Source organism: Dermacentor andersoni, chromosome 5 (assembly GCF_023375885.2).
Source record: "Dermacentor andersoni chromosome 5, qqDerAnde1_hic_scaffold, whole genome shotgun sequence".
Lineage (NCBI taxonomy): Eukaryota > Metazoa > Arthropoda > Arachnida > Ixodida > Ixodidae > Dermacentor > Dermacentor andersoni.
The window spans coordinates 189,477,577-189,503,851 of record NC_092818.1 but is presented as its reverse complement, the minus strand read 5'-3'; the positions used below and the strand labels follow the sequence as shown (position 1 = coordinate 189,503,851).

Here is a 26,275-nt window from a genome sequence, read left to right as displayed (position 1 = left end):
GCTTTTGGGATGCGGTGATGAGGTTATCATCGGTATTTCCTTGTGCGAGCGTTTGCAACAGTCGCCAGGAGACACATCTTTCTCGTCCTTTGTTTTCTGCTATGTCTCTACTCTCGAAAGAAGACAATTATTATTTCAAAAGGAATTGTTTCGTGTTCAGGGTGAAGTGATTTATACCTTATTGACACCGAGTTCACGAAAGTTTCGCTTCACATAGATTCCAATATCTATACAATGGAATCTGTCTAACTTTAAGAAGGCGTCGCATATCTTTTTACGCTTACCCCCATTTGGCACTGTAGATTTATACCTAATGTGAGGTTTTGGCTCAAGCAATACGTGTTTCAACAAAAAAAGTAAGACAAGGTGTGTTGGTTTCCATACATAGCGGTGAGTTGCGCACAATACACTGGGGCAGTAAAGGAGGAATGGAGGGAACGAGCTTGTCGCCCCTTTCTTCCGTATCGTCCATGTGTGTCTCTTTGCGCGCAGCCCATAGATCGCTTATTTTCTTTCACTATCCTATTTATAACTTTTCTCTTTCTCTTTTACGCGTTTTGAACAGCTTGCACACACGTCACGGATATTCAACATAAGAGCTGAATTTAAAATTTCTGCATACTGTTTGTCAAATTTTGCTTTCACATGCACGTATTTTCTTTTCTATACCGAAAGCCCAGAAAATACTCAGAGGGGAACCTCGCGCTAAAGTTTCGCGCAGTATAGACAGTTTTTTCATGCACTATAAGAAGAAAAGGAGGAAATGGGGTATTGAGGTTACTCCTTTAGGGGAGGAACTGATCTGCCGCAGCGATTCCTCCCCTTAGGGGGTAAGTGCGAGTGGATGAACTGTTACTACCCATGCGGGTTAGTCCTTCGAGGACCAACAGTTGCCCTTTTCCGATGCACCTCAAGGTAGTAACGGTCATTCTTTCCGATGCTCCACAAAGGTGGAATTAATGAAATTAGGCATTTCTACCCCGATAAAAAGATTACTGAGCTGAAAAAAAAAAGAAAAAGAAAGGTGCCCGAAAGCAGTGTCCCAACTCACGTCCACGTGCTCACAGGTAGGTACCATAACCACTTCACCACGGCAGGCCGGCTGACAGGACATTTTCCACTCGGCATTTTGTGAATGCTATGCGGGGAGAGTCTAACGTTCAGTGTACTTGTAACCATAAAGAAAGCTGCCCGAGTATTCTTAGGGAGATTTAAACTGTGGCACTACGCGGTGTATACGCGTAGCGAGCTCTAACGGGACACCCAAGACGACAGAGAAAGCCAATTTCTCTGTCGCTTAGCGTGTGCCGTTTGAGCTACACATCGCTTCAGTTAAGTTCGTGTAATCTCCTCGGAACGGAAGGAACTTAGGTACTATTGACCAAGAAAATCTAGCAGTCTATCAATGACTTGTGCGTTTAATGTGTATCGCTCACTTATGGTGTGCGCACGAAGGGTATGCTCTTCACATTCCAGCTTTTAAATTTCACTCAATTTCCTCACAAAGAGGCAAAGTGCTGCTTTGCATGTAATTCAATATACAGTGCACGAACTTCGAACTATTCAATATTTATAGCGTTTTATAGCCGCGTCACTCCACGACACGGACGAAAACAGCGAAGTGCATGTGGAATAACTGTTGTCCTTCGTCCTCCCGTTGCTCTCTTTCCCACCAGGGACTATACACTTACTCAACGAAATTCGCACACGGCACGCACATGCATGCAGTTAGTCCTATGAGGTATGAAAGCGCCCTTTTCAGGACCAATTAACCGCCCAGTTACTCCCGTTTTCCCCGAGATTTTCTTAAGTGTGGGTGCCACCATGTTGCTACGCAGTGGTGCCATCTATGGGCAGTCGGCATGGTGGCTTGGGCGAGTCTTGTATGTCAAGTATACGCTCGGCGGTAGCTTATGGCGTTTGTTTTCGCCCTCGTGCAGTCTATTCAGTATGACGCGGCGTCTTCTATGTGGAAAATGGTTCTGTGAATCGTACTGAAGTGGTTTAAGTCGTCATGGCCGGAGTTTCTGCTGGCGTTGAAGCGGACGGAGCACGCAGCGCGATGTGTGCGCGTGTTATAGCCCGCAATCACCCTCGGAGATAAATTGTGTATTTCTGAAAACTCCATTCACTAATGTGACCTTATTGCAGTAGTCTCCTTTAGTTCTAAGCTGCATTTTAGGAGAAATAAAAAATACGCGACGATCGTACCAGCGTGGGTACCGTTCTGCTACAATAGACGTTGTGCTATTATACTCCGACAAGCGTTCAAACTGTTCGCTGCAGATTACATTGAGTGAATACTTGGTTCGGTGGACGAGATTTCTACCCATGAATAAAATAGTTTTGGTTAGTAATAACAGCGTACCTTACAGTGTGAATTATAGTTGTCCAGCAAAGCGACCGTTTACGAACAGCGCGAGCGTCCAAAGCAGTGGTAAATTCTGGATTACAGATATCTTTGTTCTATATATCGCATGGTCCAAGAGGTCCAAGCATGCGACATCAACGTTTATAGATCTATAAACGTTGTGCGGCGTGGCTATGCAAGGTCGTATTGCGGCGTTAGCCCGTTTTCTTTCTTTCTTTCTTTTTTGAGAAAGAGGAGGATAACCGATTTCTTTATTTCGGTTGTGTTCGTCCCGTTCTCTACGACGCACACACCCGTATTACGGAAATTTTGTCCTCAAAAATAGCCGTCGCATTCTTTTTATACGATCCCTTTAGTATATTACGGCTTTACAGGGCAAAAAGGAGAATGCCGAAGCAGATAGCTTCACCAACAGCAATGATCGCTCTGTTGAGCAGCGCCATATCAGCGTCATGCAGGAGGCAAGCGTAGACATATAGTGATTTCAAGTCTACTAGACTTTAAATGCGTGAGAACGATGCCAGTGTATCACAAATATTTGATAGCGCCTGCCGCTTAGATGTTTCGTGGTTGCCTTAGGCTGGCCGTACACGAGCCTTATGTTTTAGTCCGCATACGCCAAGCGATCACATAGTCAGCAGATTTTCCATTTCCTGGAAATACACAAACGCCGGTTCTCTTCTTTGAATTAAAACCGATGTACCCAAAATAGTTCACAACGCGTATACACACACCGCGGGTGATAATGTGCGTCACATGCTTGCGCCCCGAGGAGATATTTCCGCGTATTGTAGTTACCGATGCATAGAAAGGATACACATTGGTTCCCTGACAACCTTGTATGAAACGACATTGTGTAAATTTCACAAAATACACGAGCTAAAACAACTTGAAATCGTTCCTCAGCACGCGACAACAATATTTTCAAGAAGCGTCGCGCCGAATCGCACAAGCCAGAGAGGAGGAAAGGCTCGCCGCGCGCCCTTTTCTTTTCGCCCGCGGTGAGAAGGTACACTATACCGCGGTAGCCTTTGAAGTGTTATCAGTAAAGAATGCGCTTCAAAAGCTGATAGCTAGCCGCCAACGCCAAAAACACAGCTCAAGGTTTGGGAAAGGTCGTGAACCCTTTCATCATTCCGTCTTTGAACGCGCCACGCATATGAAGATTAACACCGATATCGCCGAATGACAAAAGTCAATGAGGCAGCTTAGTATTTCCTGGTACTGAATCTGCAGTACAGATGGAAGGTGCCGCCCAGCGACCCCGAAAATTTTTTTGTGCTCGGACTCCTGGCATAAAACCCCGTGCGACAATACCCGCCTGCCTCACACCTCCTATCCCGGTCAATTGCGAGCGCTTGAGCACTACACCGAAAAAAATTCCTGGCTGCGCCACTGCCTCCACAGGCCAGTTATCTTAAGATGGCACGTGTGTCTGTTGCCTCCGCACAGCCATGGATATTTCCTGCTACCATGTTTCTGTCGTCGTTCTCAGGCAAGTTGCGATGATTTCCTATTTGGCGCTACAAAAGCGTTTTTTGTCTTATCACGTCTTTGGGCTCACGGAGTAGAAAGTAGAGCCGTCGGTTTGACTGTTACGTTCGGCTGTGAATTTCGCCACATCCGACCAGCGGCGGTAGTTCCTGAATATTCTTGGTTATTGAGCACTCGCAAAAATTGCAAAACATACTTCAAGGAATGTACTTCAGTCTGGTTTGCAGTTCCAAAGAACATCGTTTTCTGTGAGTTCCACACATCTTCGTTTTTCCTCGTGTGCCGCGATGGCACGTGTTCCCCGCTAGCGCGTGTTCACCGCACCACTGTTGTTCTGTCTCGAATGCGCCGCAAACAACTGGAAGGAACAGGAAGACAGCTTGTGTCGATACTGTCAGCTGGAGCCTGATTTACCAAATGCCGTCTGTTCGCTCGATTATTCTGCAGCACTGAAAACAAGACTCACACAATCTACGCGTTGTTCACGCCGAGGACGGTGCAGCGTTCTGAATGCTTGCTTCGGAAAATCAGGTAGTGAAGCGGTTAAGTGCCGATTTTTTTTCTTTTGCTGCTGATTGCTGTATGTTACGCAAAAACTACCTTTGCGTCAATCTGCATACGGGAGAAATAGGTGCACGTGGAGCGCGCATTTGCGGTTCCTGGTTGTTTCGAAGTTAATTGAATCTTTATCTCCCGGTGTCATCTCAGCTGCTATATAGTGGTTTAATCCTGCCAGGCGCCGGAAAGTACACCCAGGAAGACTTAACAGTGAGCAACAGTCACACGACCATGTCAAATTAACCAGCGGGTAACACGGAAAATGGAACAATCTGCATGATTTCACGCACACTTGTTCCCGTTCACGCTTGCAGGCAATCCCCGTTTCGGTAAGTGGTGGTTATCATGATCGCTCAGGCGTGGATAATATAGGTGCGGCTGGGCGCATCCGCAATTAACAGGCTTTGTTTCGTGAACGAAACCGACTACTGACCAGTTTTGACTAGTGATGCTCAGTGCTAGCGCATCCCATTCGCGTGGACGTCAGCGTGCATGCAACACATTCAATGATTGTCCTTATATGCGCTTTTGCTGAAGACGGATTTCAGTTCTTTCGTTTCCGCTTAAGCTTCTGACTCCGTCTGCATGGGCCCTTTGGCATGGTTTTAGGCACATCCTGGTTAACTGCGCAATTCAAGCGAGGCTATATTTGACCGGTCTTTTTCGAAAGGAGTCATTAGTTGGGCAGTGTATATAGAATACCAGTGAATCCGGTGTATGTGAGCCGTATAGCTATATAGTGTCCCTCCGAGTAAAGTTGGCACGCTCTGATGTTAAACTGTTGGATATGAAGCGCAAAGAAGCGCAAAACGATTTTGTTACGCTAATTTCAGCATATCATAGCATATACTCCGTACACACTTTCGACAATTCTTGCTCTGATGCAATTCCTGCGCCAAAGTCCGCATCTTGGGTATTAATTTAATCGATGTAGCTTTACAAAAGGCACGAAGTGCACTAAATTATAAGCTAGCCTCTCTCTATAGTATAGTATTGTCAGATGAATCTGACGTAGCGCTTGCTTCATGACGGGAAGCCGAAGCGGAACGTCCTCGGCGACTATGCTGCCATGGCGCCAGCATCCTTTGTTCATTTTCCCGCACTTTACTCGCGGTGTCGCAAATGGTCGCAAGGGTGCGTGGTTCGCGACAGGATATTGATGCGGATGTCCTCGCTTCAAACGTCTGAGCACTTTTTACGATTTCGGGCATGTTTATATGTAGTAGAGATATGGTGAGCTAGCTAATGGGATCCTTTTCGTGTGCACAAGCGAAAATTTGTTGTTTGATTTGATTCGGGGGTAATAATTTTTTCTTGTGGTTTGCGGAATTATTTAAAATAATTTAATGTTGCGTAGTGATGACTGTAGCCGTTGAACACTGATTATCCTTAACCTGGGTTCGAATACTTAGTACGCTAGAAATTGACAGAGGCTGCACTTACTATATTAAGTTTTCTACCGCGCGCGCGCGTGTGTTTTTTGTGCGGAGTGAGTGGGGGGGAGATATTGTGCGTATATGTTTGTCCCTATTTGTAAAGACTAACATATTGGCTTAGAGAACCAGCTATATAGGTAACCATGCATATGCGTGCGTTTTCACGTCGCCAAATATTGCGAACGATCTTGTGTTTCAACCGGGCATGCGCTCTTGCGTTGGGCTATAAGCTATATATACGCGGTATATCTACGAAGCTTAACGACGAGACGCGAGTTCTTGTTGAGATAGGACGGCGACTCGAAGCGACACCGTTCACTAACACACGCACTATGCCTCCTGTGGCATCATACAGGAACTGCAACTATTAATCACAGTGCGTTGTTGACGCATATGAGGTCCGTGCACGGGGTGCTCTGCAGCCAATAGATATTCGGAAAGCGCCGCGGGCTGAGCCCACCCGCTGCAACACCACGTGGTGTATATCACGTGGGCTGGCTGTCCTGCAAAGCTCTGCTCAAATAAAATACTGCCGGTCATTCTAGTTATATTGCCATGTGGCCTCCATAAGCTACTGCATAATATCGACGGATTCGGCTCCCAATAGTCACTGGCTGCTTAGCCGCCTGCGGTAGGGGGGGGGGGGGACATGTTTATATGTGGCAGTATATATATAACTATATGCTTAGAATACAGCTTCGTTCTACAGAAAGTGTGCTGGGGAATTGTGACAGAATTCAATTTCCAGTTTAGCATTCTGCAAATTGGCAACAAGAATGTGATGAAGTGTGCGTTCCCCAAGTAGTTCGTAGAAGATAGTGCGTCGTAAAAGAGGGCTTTGCCGAGAAGCCGCCTTACAAAATTTTGCATCGGTTTGGTCGTCTGCGCTGTGCTGGTATCCTTAATGCTCGAACACTGCTTCCCTTGAAAGCGTTTAAGGGTTTTGTTATTTGCTGGACGTAGGGAGGGCACACAAAGAAGAAAAATTCTGCAGTCTCGATGCTTTTACAGACGAGGCACTATTCGGTAGACACCTATTTCGCCTGGCTGTACTTGCTCATATTTTTGTGGTTGCATCTTTCAATAAAATAATTTTCGTTGTAGATTGCTTTCACTTCGCATATCGATCAAAATTTGCTCTCAGGAGCCGCACATGCTGCCTCGTCGGTGACGAGAACCCATCGGGCGTGATTCATAGTTGAAAGCGTTTCTTTTCGGCCTTCTCTCTGCTTACGTGCGGCAGCAATAAGTAAATAAATAAAGAAAGTAGGCCGGAACTGCCGCCTCGCGAGGCGATCCGCGTAGTTCGTTCTTCTGGCTAACTGCTGCAGCGCCTCTTTCCCATCGCTTTTTTCTCCACTGTAATACTCACCCGGGAACGGCTCCGACGGCACGAAGAATTGAGCTTTCCACGCGGCCTGTTCTGTAACGCGCCGCGCGTGTAGTGACGCACGTCCGATCCACTAGCTAAGTTCGAGCGTGTGCAGCCTTATCGCGATCTCCGGAGCGCCCGCTGTTCGGTTGGCGCGATTCGGCAACTTCCTCGTCAAGCCGACCAACCGCGTACTCGCGCCACTGCCGCTGGCCAATCAGCGACGCGAGGGAACGTTTTCAAAACTGTTCGAGGTGGATTGCTCCTTGGAAAGTGCGCCGTGAAAGAAAAAGAAAAGAATCCTCTCCCTTCAATGTTCGCGAAAGAAAGGATGCGGCCCGTCTTTCTCGTGTAACCCCGAGTTAGCCACGCCACCCGCGATCACCGCGCGCGCTGATCTGTTGTGTCCCACGCTTTGGAACAACAGTGATATCGGCACCGATCGGCCAATATACTTCTTTTATTCATTTTCGACCGCCATCTTGCTCAATATCTTTCCGGCACCGGCTGCGGCATGTGGGATGCAGAGTACGTCTCCTTTGCCTTTTCTAGACCACATAGTTTAGTGAATTATAATTATTTGTGCTAGTACTGCATGTTCACGCATCGATAGTTTGAAGACACTGTTGGAAATATCGCAATCGTTTGTTTGCGACTTACGATTACGGCCAACACATTCCAGTTTATATTCTTACTGTGTCTTCCTGCGTTTCGTGTTGTAGATCTCGCGTTATTGATGTTCAAAGAAATTATATTTTGCCCACCAGTGAACTTAACATGCTCCGTTCGGTCAAATAGAGCTGCTAGGACTTGCAGAGCTGATCTCTCCAGAACAAGCAGTGAAAAGTTTTAATTAATTGGCTGAGGATTCGAGCCCTCCTAAGCGGTTTCCCGTAGGCTTAATTTTTTTGGCGGGTTTAAACGGGTTCCGCATTGCGAACTTTCATTGTACTGTTTTCTGGTCGCTGCACACTCGTGTACTGAACTGCCCGCACTGTTGCTCCTCGCAGAACTTCCAACGCAAGTGCCTCCTCTTACTCCTGGGACCAACCAGAAGATGACGCAAGCCTTAACTGCTAGCTTCAGTAGTTGGGAGAAGGAGCGAGAGACGCTCAACATTCCCAAAGGTGAGCCGACCGTGCATTTATAGAGTATTTTGCGATTTGTAAACATCTTGAGTTTCCTGTTCTGTCGATCGCTTTTTCCCGAACCCGACATACCTTGTACTCAAGAGGCAGTGCACAATGACAATAATTAAACTACGCCTCTCTGAAGCCTTTTACGAGTATGAAGTATACCTGAGCATATTGCACATACACCCATGCACAACCTGTGTATAGAGTAAGTCAACAACTCTTAGTGTGTGCGAAAATATTGCGATTTACAAACGTTGACAACCACCGTCATGGGATTAGTTGTACGTATAGTATAAGTACGGACAAGCTGTCACAATGTTCGCGCTCTTGCAAAGTAGCAGGATATTCTCGCCGCTTTGACGGTACGCGCCATCTGAACTTTGCTCCGCACAAGCATGCGCAGGGAAGACAATTATTCAAAAATTCACACCTGCGCGTGCGCCGTGGGCACGTGCGAAGCGAAATGCGCCCTCTCGTCGAGTTCTCCTCGAGACGCGTCCTGAACCGAAAGATGCGCTGAAAGCATACAAGCGGCCGCCTCACGTAATCGGAGATTGCTCGGCGGGAGACCTACGCTGGATCCGGCAAGTTATGTGCACCAGTACACAGGCTGAAAAGCGAGAAGTTGACAAGCACGTGCCGCCAACGATGAGTGGCATAGCCTGACACGTCTCTCCAGGCCGCGCTTTCGTACGTGAACGTGCACTGTCGATTTTTATTTGTGAGAAGACCAAGATGGCGGAGTCTAAATGTAGCGCTGCGTTGTGTAGTATTAAGTGTTCTGTATGCTGATACTACACGTCTCTGACGGAATCTTCCCCTCGGCACTGCACTAAACTGCAGCAACGAACTGTATTATAGGTCTGCGTGGAAAAAGAGCAGCCCCACCATGATCGACACGATTGTGGCTGTGGTGACGAGCGCTTATGCGGTGTGTGGTACGTCTGGTGACCCGTTTATATTCACAGAGACACACGTGCCAGTGGCGTCACTGACAGGGATTGGCTTGGAAGGGTCGGCACGGGCGGAGGGTGTCCCTCTGTCCATTGTGCTGTGGTTGCACGCGGCCTGGCGGGGGCGAGGCCATAGGGCGAGGTGCGGGCGTTGCTCCCCCATCGCGGGCCGAAGCGGGGTTGTGCGGGGCAGGATATCCCTTGTGTGACAGGTGAATCGCAGTTCCCCTCCGAGCCGTAGTATACTGGGGCATGTCCGGCGGATGTCACGTGTTGCGCCCTGGTTAGAGACCTCCTCCTCCTTACCCCTCTTTTTTGGCAGCACTCACAAGCATCGCCATGCAAATGGCACACACCTCACATTTGAGTGGTAACGTGGGTTTCGCGTTATGAGTGCGTGCTCGGGTTGCTCGCGGTCGTCGACCGAAGGCGGCTTTGTGAGCGTGTCCCCCAAAACGCAGCGCGTGGCGGAATTTTTTTTCGACCTCCTTCGCTGTGAGCGAGCGATCGAATGCGATGGACAAAGAAAAGTGCGGACGAAAACAGGCAAAGCGCAGGGCGACTGGCAAGGAAGAGGAGTTGCTTTTTTGTTTCCCGTCGTAGCACCTACCTGTTCGCGAACCAACATGCTTTCTTCTTCTTCTCATCGTTGCACGCTAGTAGTCTTGCTGCGTCCCCTGGGCACTGTTCTGGGACGACAGTCCTTAGCTGCAGCTAGTGTCCTTATTTAGCTCGATGATGCATGGGAAGTTCGCCTACCAGAGCGCTTGCTGTCTACAAATCAGGGTTAGCTAGTAATTATCTACAGTATGAAGAAGACGACGAGAGCTTTTGAGAATATTAAGTCTCAGCTGCAGCAGTCACATGCAAGAACATTAAGAAATTTTATTATGTGCCTACTCAATGTTGTCGCGGCTCACTGTTGAAAACCGCGGATAGCTGTATTTAATGGGAGATAATTAGAACAAGGGCTAAGTTCAGGCTTCCTCTCTAGCACTTCACTCGCACGCTCGGGGTCGTCGTCTTCGTCGTCAGCATGGTTAGGCACAGATAGGAACGCGGCGGTATACAGCTACTGCACGGCAAACACTTGTGCTAGACGAAAAGTATTGCAAAAGAGTTGAACTTAAATTGCAAAATGCTGTTCTTCACACAGTGCGAATATTGTTTCGTCGCCGCCCCCTTTTTTCTTCTTCTTTGTCTTAGTGTAGACATCATCACTGCTCTATTTATTGACCTGCGAATATATTTGGACTAAGAGACACCCTTACAGCTCGTAGTAACAGTAGCGCTCGTCTTTTCTTTACTCCGTGCGAGGGAAATGGGACGAGAGAGAGGGAGTAACACAGTCTCGTTACGATTATGATGTTCTTGCCCATTTTTGTCAACACAAATTGTTTTGGCCATTGGAAGTCGGTAGAGCCGCGGAGCTCCGTAACGGAAATTGCTCGTTTGCTGCCTGGAATTGAACGTTCGAGGTGCAATGGGTGCAAGTATGTTCGCCGGTGGCAGTTCCTCGATCGGTAACGTGCTTACGCCGCTCGTGTCTTGCCAACCACTTTTGTGTCCTTTCTACTGCTTTTTCTTTTCTTGAACAGGGTTACTTTGTGGCGCGCATTTAGGAGGTCATTACTTCACTGCACCGAAGCACAGAAGAGCACGAAGCAATAAAATTGCCTTTAGCAAGCATATATACGCGCCCGGTCACTGCGCACACTCCTGCACACAAGGAAAGAGTGGCAATGCGTGCGTTCGTCTTCACTGCAACGTCGGTGGTCCATAGGATAAGGCACACACAACAAGAAGCTTCCTGGCAGCGTTGGACGTTGGGGCGTGATGTAGTTATGTAGCCAAGAACCAAGAATGCGAAAGAAGAGCAGCGAGCAGAGCCTCCAGCGCACAGGATTGAGTCAGCGTACGTCGGAAGCGTTCAGAAGAAGTATCCGACACACAGAAGAAACGTCACGCTTGTTTGAAGGACGATGGGGCCGAATATCGGAAATCGGTATAAATGGAGACGCATGGTTGGCTCCCGAGCCGAAATCCTCGTCGAGCAGTACTCGCAATCCGACCGGTGAGTCAGTCGGTGCGGTGGAACCAGCGATCCTTCTCACGTGTTGGGGGTTCCTATCGAAACACACGTGGCCGCGATTTTCGTTCGCTTATTTTGCCGCTTTCCCTACTTTGCGGCCTCTCCATCGAACGAAGTTCTTCAGCTCCTAGATCACTTCAGCTGGTCGTGGCCATCGATGGACGAACGAGTGAGCGTGCGTGCCTATGGTAGTCCTTAAGACCGCGCAGGCGGTGCAACGCATTCTAATGGCGCCATAACCGAAACATCAAATGTTTCTTGGGACGATGGGAATTGCAGGCCGGAGGAACAAATTCGCTTTCTTAATGATTTGAATCTCGCAAATATACTATATATGGTATAGAGGCCAGTGAAATATCGCTGCCAGTTTAGATACGGAGTACTGTAAGCTTTGAGCTCCGACAGATTTATCAGTCTGTGGCGCATTTTTCGTCCCTCCGTAACGGTGGGCGCATCGCCTATACCATAGGTGGCGTGGGCAGAGCGTCAGGAAGGCTGTGTTTAGTGAGATCGGAAAGGTGCAGACTATGTGAACGCTTACTCGGACTCGCACAGGCTGCTGGATTGTGTTACACATTGTGTCTTCTTTAGCCACATAGCTTGGAATTATTACGTCTCGGTCACATCGCCGATAACATTTTCCTTCGTAAGCTTTGTCTTCTCAATCCATAACTTGCACCGTCTAGCATTTGCCTACGCTTGTAAGGGTGTTTTCATTTGTCGCTTTCTTTCTCTCGTGCCAGACCCCCGGCAGTGGACGGAGATGGACGTGGCGCACTGGCTGGGTTGGGCGATCCGCGAGTTCAGCTTGGAAGGCGTCAACATGCCCAGCTTCGCCATGAAGGGCAAGGACATGTGCGCACTCGGCAAGGAGTCCTTCCTTACCAGGTTCCCACCGTTCATGGGCGACATCCTCTGGGAGCACCTGGACATTCTGCAAAAAGGTATTCCACCATTGCTTGTTTCTCACCAAGTCGGTCATGCCGCAGCATTTGCATTAGTACTGGCAGAGGTAACGAGATCTGGAGAACGAGTACAGCATCCGCTGTACTACAGACGTGACTCAGCTGAATAGAGAAGTTGAGAGGAATGTTATAGCGTTGATTGCCGACAGCGGCGACAGGCTTCTAAAGGGGACTGAAACCGCGAAGACACTTCCTTACGTACATGTTTCGAACAGTGATTCGAGATCCTCATTACAAATAAAAGTACGGTGACGAGTTTTATTTGATCATTATACTGGGGCTTTCCGCAAAGCTATGGAGCTTGGTATGTGGCCGTTGTCAACACCTTCTGCAACCATGTAAAGTATACAGCATGTCGGCGAACACTTTTACACCGGGAAACTTCTCTACTTTTAAATAATGATGATTATCAACATGTTTTTATTAAGGGATAGCTGGAAGTTCTATTAAGCAGAACAGGAAGAGTGGGGTGGGGGAGGGGGGAGGGTGAAGAGAGGCGTATTTAGAGCCGTCCTAGGAGCTGCGCGTCCTTGGCGAAACCCAATAACGAGTGCACAGTGATTTAGTCAGAATCCGTTGATTCTAAAGAGCTCTTTCTCTCTGCAACTGGGCAAAAAATACGAAACTGCTCGCAAGGCGACATTGCGTTACGTTTTAGCCAATCATATGTGGCTGAACGTGAGTTGTAGATTTCCATGGATGCATCGTTCGTATCCGATGCTGTACGAAGACTTAAAACTTCATAACCTCACCGTAATTAACACGCGATTCGGAGCTTTACAGCAAGGTTAATTAAACGTTGAAGAATAGGCAGCTACTGCAGTCTTATAAATATCGGGGGAGAGAGAAGTTGAAGCTCGCTGCAGTGGGACTTCTTTATTTCTTTTTTTTTTAATAGATTACGACGTTGACCTCGTGCTTGGGTTTTTCTCCTTTTGAGCGTTGCTTTCGGGATGCCTCATTTTCATTATTTTCTTTTTCCTTTCTTCGAAGGAGAGATCTGAGCTTTACGATCGGTGCACTTTTCTAGTTCATATTTCAACGCCTGCAGAAAAACAAAATAGAAGATGGGGGAATGTCGGGAGAGTGCGCACCCACGTGGCACTAGAACTTTCCTAGCATATTTTCTAAGACTGGGTAATGAGAAAGGCAGGTGCTCCTCTGTTAAGGAACGAGTAGGCAGTGAAGGCAAATTGTATTGGCTCCCGCGGCAAGGGTAGCCTATTGCTAGGCGCACCACCGCCGCCGTTTCGCAGGGGTGTTTCTCGATATCGCGGCGCCGCCCACCCGGAGAGTAAATACGCCTCGCCCCGGGGCGGGTGATGCCAGGTAGGGGACGGTCCGACGGAGAGCGCGCGCACATAGCCACCCTTGTGTGCATATGCAACCCTCGCCGTGATCGAGCTGAAGTGTAGGAAGAAAGAAGCCGCGGCAAGACTGACTGGTGGGGCAGGTTTGAGCGCGCGCGTGCGTGCTTACGCGGCTTCGGTCCGGTCATGCGACGCGACCGAGTGCCTCGGTGACTCATACGTGGCGCCCCGCGGCGAGAGCGCGCGCTCGTATAGGGTGGGCGTCACCAGCGCTATACGAGAAGCCTTCACTGGGCTTCGCGGCGTTCGCTCCGCTGCTGCCGAGACCTTGCTTAGCGTGCTTGGCGTCATGCTCTTGTTCCGAGGTAATGGTGTCGCATCATTCATTGTAAGGTAGTTTAAAACCTAACAACGTGCAGCCTTTCTTCACCTTATACGCCTTTAGGCGTCGCCATGTGATTTGGGCTTTATTTGTGCAGTCCTCCAGTGGCTGCAAACACTATGTTGAATACCGAAAACCATTCGGGCAAATGCTCGATTACGAACTTCAACCAGTTAACGGTGTCCTTACCGAGCCACGTGATGCTCGCTTGACGTGTCTTTTTTTACCAAACGTATGCCGTTATGCCTTAACGGAGGAGCTATCGCCATTTCGTTAGGCACTTCTAACGCTTCGAATCCCTTTGCAGTGTGAGTGCTTACATTGTCAGTATACAATACATTGAGCAACCGCGGTGCTACGGGCGCGCTGCTTCATGACATAGCAAAAGTACTGGTCACGTGCGCGATTTCACGAAATACCACACCCCACTGAGAAAGAAAAAATCAACAAACAAACAAAAGAAGCGCTTGTTAAGGTATTTAAACTGCTGTGCTTACGTGCTAAGTGGTTTTTTGTGCATATGTATACGTCCTTCAGTGAGGGTTGTATTGTCTGTATCGACTATGAAACAAAATGCGCTTTGTCGGAGTCTCTCATTGACCAGTGCAGACTCCGGCTACGTTCTAATTGTGCCTGGCTTATTATTCCCATGAGTAAAGTTCGCGTGCTGTGCCATTTCCTGCCTGCAGCGATTTTAACAGAAGCGCAATGTTCCCAAAGTAACACGACGTCCAAAGCATCTTGAAGGATGGCGTCGTTTCTGGCCTCGAAAGATAAACCCTTGCGAGCAGTGGCTCTAGCCCAGTGTACGCTGACACGCGGGGACTCATGTGTGCGTGTCGCCCAAATTGACTCATGCTTGCCGTTGATAAGCGGTCTGTTTGCAGAAACTTCCGTTCGCTGGAGACGGACTGGTTCGTCAGATAAGGAGCTCCGTGTTCTTGGGGCGCTTGCTGCTGCTGAGGGTGTAGGCAGCGTGCAATTAAAGACCGCCTAAGTAGCATAACGGAGGGACTGTGTAGGCTGCTGGCAAAGCCCACGCTCGAGGCTTAGCTTTGGCTTGAAATCATCAGAGCACTGGCTCAATAAGTAAGGAATATTAATGCGAATAGCGTTCTTGGCAATGTTAGACCAGTTTTCTTTCCGGCTATCTCGCTATCCCAACAAAAATCTGGGCCGATCCCGAAAATATTGCAGTCTAAAATGTGGGCGCTTAGTACGCAAAGCACGGAGGAAAAAAATAAAGGAGAAGACCAGTGAAACTGAGAAATGTACGCAGGAACAACGGCTCTACCAGCTTTTCCTCACAGGGAATAGCGACAATTTAACGTGAAAGGCACGATATGTTCAAATTAAATTGAGATGCCTAACATTCCAAAGCTCCATGGAAAGTGCGCTATTAGTGACGCCGGGGGTTCCAGGTGGATTTTTTACCACCTGTGGCTCTTTATAGCCTGCACCCAAATCTAATTGCACCCGAGCTTTCGCAATCCACCCTACATCGGAATGCGGCTGCCGCGGCCGGGAGTCGATCCTGCGACGTCGAGCTCAGGTGTGCAACCGTAGCCCCCTGAGCCATCGCGGCGGGTATACGCACGAGACGTGTATCAGGTGTGCCTAGAGCAGATGCGCACGTGCCACTCACGACCTGCTATTAGGCGAGCGCTATTGTGTGACCGGCAAGAGCAGTTTTCTTGCGCAATCACTGTGTATATACAGGGAGCACCAAAACTATTGTCACTTCTGAAAATTGAGCCCCACGTAATAAGTAAATAGCCCCGCGCACGTATGCTGGCGCCGAAATGAAGCAATGGCACGTGTCCAACGAGTCTCGAGTTTTCTCGTCCGTCGCACAACCGACGTGTGTGGCCCTTTGTTCCGGCGACGTTCCTAGGGGCCTGCATGCAAGAGAGAAGAAAAGTATCTGGTTCCGCAGACAAGAAGATTGTACTGCGTACACGGTGGTGGGATAATGAGGCGCCGCGAACCTTTGCGAAAGCTTGTCCATCGCAGCCTGCTGACACTTCGCTTCTTGGGGAGCGACGTTCTGTTCCTTGCGCTTATTTTGGTCTACGTGTGCGAATTATGGATGTGCACTTTGTCTGTATTAAGTGACACTTTGACGGGGCCGTGTTCAAGGTAGACTTAAAATCGGAACATCTTGCCCTTAGAACAACAAAGGCATGCTATATATAAGTTGAGAATTAGAAATAAAGCGGGTAAAACAGATATACTTGCGTAGCAATAGGAGTTCCCGCTGCATTTAATTAAGCAAGGTGCACTGAAAACTCCTGAATATGTCCATACATTAATTACCCAATTGTCGTTTACGCGGGTTCCTTTATTTAGAAGAAAGGCATAATATTTGCTCGTGCTTTTGTTGCCGTTGGTTGCTGCTGGTATTTATGCTCACGTCCGGGCGACATTTCTTTCCGGTAACACAAGCAATCAGCGAAGCTTGCCAAGCCTCCGCTACGCTCAGGCCAGATGCCGTCTGCTCAGCAGCACTCCGGTCAGCTACCCCAAGGACGCCCGGTGCGAAATAGGGGAGGAAAACGCAAGAAGATTGCGCGGCGCCGCCGAACGAACAGCACTTTTTACCAGAGTTGTGCTGAAACTGATTTTTAAAGCAGAAAACCGAGCCGCCGCCGCCGCCGCCGCCACCGCCGCCGCCGCTATTGAAGGCTCTCGCGCGGCGGCGGCGAGCCACCCAGCCAGGCGAGTGAAGTGGACGAAACAAAGCCTCAAATGGGCAACCTTGACGCCTCCGACACTTGTCGTCGAGGTCTGCGCACCGAGACTGCCCAAAACTGAAGCGTGTATAAGTTGCCGCCTGGCGCCGTCGCTCGCTGGGCAGAGCCTATTGTTGCAGTTTAAGAACACCCGCGCGATCGGCGGTGCTCAAAGGGGTGCCGCGCTTCTGGCCGACGCGCCGCCATTCGTACGGACGACCGCCGAATGAGAATTGATGACCCCTCCTGCGGGAGTGCTGCCATATCGCGGCCGACGACGCGGCGGAGACAAGGAGCCGAGACGTTGTTACACGTCGTCGCCTGCCGGCGGGAACCGTTGTCAGGTGGGAAGAGGACTTGGTACCTTTGAAGGCGCCTCGTCCATGAGCTTACATGTACTCATCAACCCAGCATCATTCGATACATTGACCCCGGTTTCCCCCCTCAACCCGGGTTGAGCTGCGTCTGAGCTGTGCCCTTAGATACCAGAGGGGACCGGCTGGAATCAATCAGCGTGTTAGCCTTTTCTTTCTTTTTTTTTTTCGTGATGGCTGCTAGGAGGCAGAAGCGGGCGCGTCACGCACACAAGCACGCGCACGCTCACTACGTGCGGGCCTCGTCGATCCACGTTATAACGTGAGAATTCCAAGATGGTGCTTTTGTGAAGTTTTGAATACTCCAATATGGATATAAGAAATAAGGTACCCCACTCAGCTGGCCCCTCTCTCTTGGCTGGACCAAGCGGGCTCGATCAATTAAAAAAAATGGAAATCACTAAGAAAGTTTCGTAGCTACAGAATCATCGTTGCTAAAGGAAAAGTATTGACTACGTGCGCAAGATAAGCAAACTACTCAACATGGCAGTAGCGCGGAAACAGGAGCCGGTGGAAATATAGACGAAACAAAGTGATGCAGATACGAAGCATAGACTGAGGAATAATGGCGAGTTGATACTCTAGTCGAACCTAAGAAGTGAAGTTAACCAAGACATATAATGCATCGCACACAAAATCCGCAAATTTGGTTTCTGGTGTCAGATATTGGAAGTAAATCGATGATGGTAAGGTGCTGTGCTGGCGCCTAGCATAAGAAGCTCTGCGTAAGTTCCTTTTCCTGATGATGTAATGATGATCCTGACTACGCAAGGCGGTTCTTCGAGGAGGAACCGCAGGTGTGTAAGATGGAAGAGCGGTGTCAGCCAGAAGAAAGCGGTGAGCAGCAATGGTGGGAAGCCAAGGGACTGCCGCGCTAAACAGTGCGCTCTTGCGAAGCACTGCTCCGCCGTGATCGTGAACCTGACACACATTGTAGCGATCGCCCGCGGCCTTTCGGGGCCGAGCGGTCGCGTGACATAGAGAACTTGAACTTTGCCGAGAGAGCGCGGGGAGGGGTAGGCGATCGGGCGTCCTGAGACCGCGCACCGATCCAAGGACTGCGCGGCAGCGGCGGCGCTCGTTAGAAAACGGCGACCCTGAGCCGCCACACGCAGCGGACAGGGAGCGCGAGTATAATGCTTCTTTTTCTTGCGCGCATCATTAGGCGCAAATGCTGTTTTCTCTCGGAAGAGAGAGATAGAGAGTGTGTGTGTGTGTGTGTGTGCAGCACCTTACGTAACGCTCCAGGCACGCTGCCTTGCCTGGCGCCCACCCCCCCTTCCCAGAGGCCTTCGGCGATATCACCCGGCAGCACGCGTGAATTGTTGCCGCACTTAAACGTTTTTTAATATGCCTCCTTTCCATCCAGCTGGCGGGGAATAAGCGTGTGGAAACCCCAGAACGGCTGAAGATCACTGCGAGTTGTTTGTTTACCTCTACATGCAGAATGCCGGGAGTATTTTTGTACCTTCTTGTGCTTTCTTACCATTTACACACTTCTTTGTCCCCATGGATACTATAAAACAGCCCCTTTATTAAAAGAAAAGTGAAAATAAAGAACATCCACGTCATTATCTTTCTGTCGCATCAACTACTTCGAATCGTCGTGTTCTCAGGAGTGCTGATATACAAGTGGCGGACAGCCGGGCCGTGCCAGTTTGACGTCGCATGTGTGTTGGCTATGACGGTACTTCAATAAACTGCAGTCATGGAAACGCTACTTCGTTAACCGCGCTTGTCCTGTATCTTGAATGTCTCCTGAAGATACCTTCGTCTTCCGGCTGCATAGCGCGAGATCTTGGCCGAAAGTCCGCTTGAGAGGTGGAGCATCAAGGCCGCCATCGCCGGACAATATTCGATATCGCGTAGAGATTTCTCATTAGGCAACAAAGCAGGTTTAATGGAGGAACAGTCGACCGGCCGAACGTAAACTTCCAGTTCACTACTACTTACTACGCGGGCTTCAGTAGCAAGGATATCCGTGCGTCAGCAACCGCTGTCGCGTTAATGGCCCCGTTATACAAGACCTCCTTCCCGTCACTCCGCCCGGGAAACGGAGAGTAATCGACCTTGGCAATATCCCTGACATTCTTTTCTCCAATTTTTCAGCCGCGCGTTGCGCTCCGAAAAAAGCAACACGCTTTACGCTTTCCCTTTCTTGCTTGGGGTCTTGGGCGCCAAGCCCACTGCCGGTTTCAAGGCCGGGCGGGGGAGGCGACGCTGTTCCGCACTGCTGTCTTTCGGCCACCGATCGCCGCTGCCCAAGGTGTTTTCAGCGCTCGCCTTGCACGCTGCCAAGGTAGCGAACGCCTGCATCCGCACGTGCTGGGCGGCCGCGGATCACCGTGATTTGCGCCGCGTAGCCGAAGCGGGCTTTTTTAGGTCGCCCCTCGCCGTCCCTGTGCCTCTCCGCTCCACGCCACTCTCGCTCTCCGAGTCTCCCGTTGGATGTCCTTGATGCGTTAGGCAGCGGTGGTTTAAATAAAGGCACTCGTTTGGCCGAGCCGCATCTCTCCGAGCGCTATGCCAAATGCTTGGCAATGTGTCTTCGCTGTCGGGCAGACAAGGAGGACCCTCCTCGCTCTTTACGTGTGATGCACACGAACTCGCCTGTAGCGTTCAAAGGCGCGCGCGCCATTTCGCTGTCGCGTCACGTTTTCAAGCCCCGTCTCTCTCTCTCTCTCTCTCTCTCTCTCTCTCTCTCTCTCTCTCTCTCTCTCTCTCGATTTTCTCTTCGAAAGAGTCCGCTTGCCTCGGCGCAGCTGGCCCTGAGCCCGCAGAGCGCGTGGCGTTTTCGTGATTCTCGTTACGAAGCGCCTAATTGGAAGGACCTTCCGTAGCCCAAGCGATGCGCAATCTCTCTCTCGCAGCTCTTTTGGAGCTATCGCTATGCTCGCCTATATCGTTCCCCGTTGCGCGAGACAGGTGACAAAATGACCACATGGCAATCGATTGCCCTATAGAACAGCTCACCTGTTGGCAAGGCTTAGCTTTTACGAAATGGGCATTTCGAGGGTGCGGCCACGGTCGAAGAAGCTACATACTTATGCGTACTATTAGTTGACTACCCGCCTGCCACTTACCGCCTGAGGACGGTCGAAATTGAGTACTGAAATTTGATACCTGAGACATGATTTGCTTTTTCTTTCTTTCCGTTCCATTCGTATCGCCCTTCATCATTGGCTCGCATGCCGCCACTCAGCGTGACGGATAAGGACAAAAAGAAAGAATAAAATGTGTAGAAACGCATTCTTACAAAATACGAACCTCGTGCTGCGCCTGTCTATCACCAGTGATCAAATATCTTATGTAGTCGGTTTATATTGCTCGCCAGTGGAGTGTAGGGGCCGAGAACGTGCATGCTACTTTCCTGACTTCTTAATATATAAGTGAAATACATGGCGGCGAGGTTGTAGAGCACTCCGCGTTTTTTCCCATTTCCTCAGCACTGCCTAGCCTAACGACGAAGCATCAACATTGCATGTGCGAGGGCATGTTTATGCGCGTCAGGGAGGCTAAACAAGAGGACATGCGGGACACGGGGCCTTTCGTTAACAAAGTGGTCCGGATGCCGGCGCACCCAACCCCCTCCTCCTCGCCACTCATTGGGGCCGAGGCTGCGCGCAGAACATTAGCATCTCTGCCCGCATGTGTATAAAGGTACAAACACACGCGAAGAAAAAAAAAAAAAGCTTTAGCGAGGAAAATATAGAACGATTGTAATAAGCGCCCACAATATATATATATATATATATATATATATATATATATATATATATATATATATATATATATATATATAATATGAGAGCAGCCTGGAATCGCGCGAGTACCTGCGGGGGGCGGCGTAAAGCGTGAAAGGCGGCAGCACGGAGAGATATGGACACCAACTATAAGCGTCCCAACGCACAAACAAAGGAGGCATCAGAGCTCGCTAGGGACGACCCATGACTGCGGTGGCGCCGACCGCACATCCGCGCCTGCCGCAGAGAGAATATACACACGGTCACGCTCAAGTTGGCAGTGTAGCGGCGGACACGCGCATGCGTGGTGCGACCCGGCGTCGGCGAACGCCCCTTAGGTGCGGTACCGTCACCGAAGCAGAGAGTCGACGTGCACGCGCCGAGCCGAAAAGCGGGGCATCCTGTATTTTGTCAGATCGAGGAATGCCATTGTGTGCGCGCGCGAGGGAGTCCTGGCAGCGGCAGGCCATGGGTGCGCGTTCGCCCCGGCCTCTGCCATGCAGCTCGCTGTCTTTCACCCCCGCCGTTTCCTTCCTCCTCTCCCTGTCTGTTCGGTCTCGGTTAGCTGCCACTACCTGTGTGACAAAACCCGACCAAGCCAGCAGAGTGCTCGCGCCTAAGTGTCCCTTGAAAACTGCGCGTTTGGTTAAATAGGGGCAAGCTGGTCCAGTCAAGTTCAGGTGGTGACATATTCATTAACGTCTGATCTGTGTGTGACACTTAAGACTTGCTCGAAAAAGGATCGTGCAACGGTGATTCCAAAATTTAAAGCCTGTCCTACTCTCCTACGCAAGAAAACGCCCGAACTCTGTTAACGTGATAAATTTGTAGTACTTAAGACTAACATCGTATTTAGCAGAACCACTTTGGTCTAAGCGCATGATCACGGTTAAAATTTGGCTCGTACCATCCAAGCCTTTCGGCGTGCGGTTGATTCAGCTTTACTGCACCGCGTTGAATAGTGTACGCTTGCTTAAGGAGCTGGTTAAGGCTAAGGTATGAAGCATAGTTGAGCACACAGGAAAACTAGTAGCCTTGCAATCGCACACTTCCGATGTATCTTGCACGGGAGTGACATGGAAGTCACTCCTTCCGAGCGCTGCCGCCTTTGCGAAGTCTTTCTGCCTTGCCCGCGCGTCTTGAAAGGAAACAAACTCAAGTTGCCGAAGCCGCCGGGGTTCGCATTTTCCGCACGTTTGCCGTTGCCCTCCGCATAAGAGACTTGCATTTTATGAGCGCTTGTACAACTTTTCAGAACACGGAGGACTGGAAAAAGTTCAATGATTTTGTCCGCGACACGTGCACGAATACGTGTACGGTTCGCGCTGCCCGCACAAGTCAGGGAGCAGCGTTTGACTAGAATATTTTGATCCTTTGATAAAAGTATTAAAAGACTCTGGCTTGGCTTCGTATGCTTGGCTGTAGGGCGGTTCCAACGTTCTTTCGGCTTCCATGCTTTGAACTATATGAAGAACTCTACACGCTGATCTATCATTTCTTTCCTCGTCGCGACCGTCCTTTAGGTTTCGGTAACCCTCGTTTCCGTACTCAACAAACCGAAGCAGACTCGCATATCTTGCCAACTTGTGAAATCTCGCGCAGGCAGGACAGGTATGATATTCGTTAGTTCATTTGTTTCGCTCGGGCAGCATTGGCCAACGCTTGCTGTAGCTTACTCTTTCTTGGGACGTCCGAGGTCTAATGCAGCTTATTTATTTTCGTGTCCTCTATTTTTTCATTTCCTTTTTCGCCGCATCAGCTGAGCGCGATCAAGGTTGAGGCCATTAACCATTGTTCCTTTCGCTATATATGGGAGGTCGCCCTTAAAGACGTCATTGCCGCCGCTACACTCCTATAATGCCGGCGGTTGTTTTCATCGGCGCGAATCCCGCCGCACCACGGCGTCGTCCCTGAGGAAGAAGAGCCCTTCTTTTCTCACTTGCGCCACAGTATAGACGGCAGCGCCGAATAGCGCGCGCCGTGATTGACCGTGAAGCGAGGGCGCACCTGCACGAAGGGCACCCCCGAGGCGCAGCTGCTGCTGCTGATGTCCACTCCTCGGACGATCATTCCCAAATGCCGGCGCGCCGCGCGTCTCTTTTTCTCGCCCCGAGCCCCCAGAGATTGCCTGTCCTTGCGAAAAACCCGCTGCTCTGCGGCTTTCTTTAGCTCGCCCGTGTCCGACGATATGGCACCAGCGGAGCGACTAACGATCTCGCCTTGCGACGAAGACCTTGTGGGCGGGCGTCGTGAGGCATATTGCCGCTTTTCGCACCTATCGCTGGCGTGTGTCGATTGTTTCTCTAATTGCCTGCCACGTGGTGTCTTAGATTTTCTTTTCCTTTGTTGTGGACTTTCACGTACCCTCCATAGAGGTTCTATTGATTCGTTTGTCGTTTAGCATGTAGCGTTATGACGACGCGCTGTTCGGATGCTGCACCTATAGCTCGGCTAGCAGCCGGCATTTTTCGAGCGGCATAGAAACCGTCCTTTTCGGCTAAGCATCTATATACCGGACGGCCATGGAAGCCTAAAAATCCAACCTTCATCGTTTGCTCGTTTGGTGAAAAGTTCCACTGTGCGTGCCGCAAATAACGCTGTGTTAAACTGAAGCAACAAAGAAAGATGACGGGTGGGGAGGGAGCATCTGCTTCTTCGTTTGGGCCGTTTTGTTGCAATCTCATGAGGTTCCGGTGAAGTGCTCAAAATACTGAGGTCATTTAACTCGCATAGCCCAGATACGTTGACTTCCTAGTCAGCGTTATGAACAAGGGGGTTGTCATCTCCCATTGTTGGTTTTCAGAGCAGTTTCTCATGCATTACATAATTTTCTTGCAGTCTTAGGTGCTGGATGCGACAAATTTAGCGCATCTAATTCATGAGTGAATAAGAGCAGGCATCATTATAACCCTGGAAGCCCACGAAAAAAAAAAAAAAGAAATATCTTATTCCTCCGCTAAATTGGGTCCGAATCTTGCCGAGTGCTCCTCATTGTAATTTTTGCGTAGACGATCCGAATAAAGTTTATCATACCATACCATACTAAGAACAATTTGCTACATAATATCGTATATTATACAGATTGACGTTTTGTGTTCAATTCAACACGCTCTAACAGTAAAGTTCGCTGTAGACAAATGACATGTTAGGGTGCCTTTAACAACCTATGACTAACGCCTCGGGCAACGGGCGTTATAACATGAAATAAAGCTGCCTGTTGCACTATGTTTAAGCGGCGTTGATTAAGACCGTCGAAGCTGAACACCGTTTCGATATACTTGGCGACTGGCGACAGCGAGAGAGAAGGACACGCACAAGACAAAAGCCCAGTCCGTGCGGCGTGGATGAAAAAGATAGAAGTTTGCGACATCGAGAAATAATCATGCAAGGGGGAGAAAAAGAAATAATAAGGGGGCAGAAATAAGCCGACCCAGGCCGCGTGTGGGTGCGCGAAACAACAAGAGGAGAACGGTATAGTAGAAAAAGAAAAGCAAGCAAAAAAGTAGCGCGGCACACGAACGCGCCGAAACAAGGCAGCCATCCGAGCGTGGCACCCCTCCGCCCGTCCCCGCTGAGCCAATGAGCAGCGGACCGGGCCGTTCCCGCCGTGGGACCTTACCTGAATCCGCCATTCACGTCGACGGCTCTCGCACGCGTCCTTCCAGCCTTCAGCCGCCGCTACGCGCGTCGTCAACGCGACGTGTTCCGCGCGCTGTCCGACGGAGCCGTCTGATGCGCCGCCGAGGGCGTGACAACGCGCTGCACGCAAGCCCCGAAAATCTCGAGCAGCAGTAATCCAGAACCGAGGCTTGTGGCTGAGGCGCCATACTTTTTTTTTGTCTGCTCAAGTGGTCACAATGGTAAACTTAAGGACGTCTGGCTCGGCGGAACCTTTGCCCTACAGTTGTTGGTCACGAAGCTGAGTGACTAAGAAATCCATTCCGAAGACCAAGCAGCAGACTGGTGGGCTGTTCACATCGCTCCGGTCGTCTTCGGCGCGACCCCAAAAGCGATTGTCACTTGCACGACAGTCACAAAGCAACTTCACGTATCCGCACTGGAGGTCTCTTCAGCGAGAAGTCACTGCTGAGCAATAGACAGCTCTGCGCTGAGGATCTGTCCCGGTCTTCCGCGAGGCGAGAGCACCCTGGCTGCGTCCCCGGCGTGTTGTTGGGCCTTCCGAAGACGACGGCCGGTCATAGTCCGCTGACAAGCTGGGTGATTCGGCGCTACTTCGCTCGCTGCTTCTTCAGAGCCCGGCACCACCGCCGGCGGCTGCGTGTAACCGGGCTGCGGTCGACTGTGCTTCTGGCGTCCTTCCCGGGCGCATCCTGGCTCCGACGCATCCGACGACCCCGGGTGCCATAATAGCGACGTTCTGCCAACTTCCGACCGGTAGCAGCCCCAAGCTCTTCCTCTCGGGCGCCAGACTGCGTAAGTCGCCATCCGCCCCCGGGCGTCCGCATCCTCCCGCCGCGGCGCGCATCCCACATAGGCGTCAGAAAGAGAACAGAAAGAGAAGGGGCGGCTTTCCGTTTTCCTGTGCTCGCTGGCGGACGTTTTTAATCGGTTCCGACGACTCCTGGCCCTTTGTTCGATGCGCAGAGGGGGTCTTCCGCTGCGGCTTGGGTGTTCTGTCTCTGCGCACTATACACGCGAACCCATGTACACTTCCGGAGTCCGAACGCAGCCATCGTACATTGCCGGCGTTCAAAGCTTCTAAGCTTACGCGGCTGGCACAGTTACGAGCCACTCCTGACACACCGAAATCCCGTTGAGTGCTTTCCATAGCACGTATGATCGCAACCAGCACTTTCTCTCGGAAACTTGACAGTGTTCTTCATTCTTTGCTTTCCTTATGCGGATGGTTATACCACCTACAGCATCGTCAAGTAGACCAGCTCCAAAGCAGAGGTTAATCTCGTTTGCTGCAGTTCCAGATAGATAAATACCCGACAAAGAAAAGATGAAAGTTAATTTATTGAAAGCACATGGCGCTGTTGTACGAGCGACGCGCTCTTTTAACGCTGCCACTTCTGCTTGTTTCTTATTGAGAGGTAGTGCTAGAGATCAGAACAGTGTTCTCTGACACGCGCAATATATGCCTTCCTATATCTTATCTGTCACATTTTTGTACTTCAATTACCTTATCAGTCATTCTGTTTGTTTCGTTTGACTAAAAGCACTGCACTGACTCCGTAGCTGCCATCGTGGGCGCAGTATTTCATCTTTGCGGGTTAGCAGCGCGTCGTCGGTCGGTCGCGAACGCGGTTGCCAGGTGACCTGACAGTCCGGAAATGGGCCAAAAATGCCGCGCCGTAAACAGCCGCGAGTGCGTCCACGTTCCCTATGATAGG

At 50.1% G+C, this 26,275-nt stretch overlaps 1 protein-coding gene and 1 long non-coding RNA gene across 4 annotated transcripts in view; one reads left to right on the top strand and one right to left on the bottom strand.

Annotated features, from left to right (window-relative positions):
* The window catches only part of LOC126532314 (protein C-ets-1-like), a 195,769-nt gene that overhangs the window by 147,077 nt on the left and 22,417 nt on the right, over positions 1 to 26,275 (top strand). For all 3 annotated transcript variants that reach the window (XM_050180002.3, XM_050180003.3, XM_050180004.3), the window contains 2 exons: positions 8,242 to 8,358; positions 12,156 to 12,356. In XM_050180002.3, coding sequence (XP_050035959.1) covers positions 8,242 to 8,358; positions 12,156 to 12,356 — 318 coding nt within the window. The remainder of the gene's footprint in view (positions 1 to 8,241; positions 8,359 to 12,155; positions 12,357 to 26,275) is intronic.
* LOC140218637 (uncharacterized) overlaps positions 1 to 26,275 on the bottom strand; it is a 41,179-nt gene that overhangs the window by 8,661 nt on the left and 6,243 nt on the right. The window lies entirely within an intron of this gene.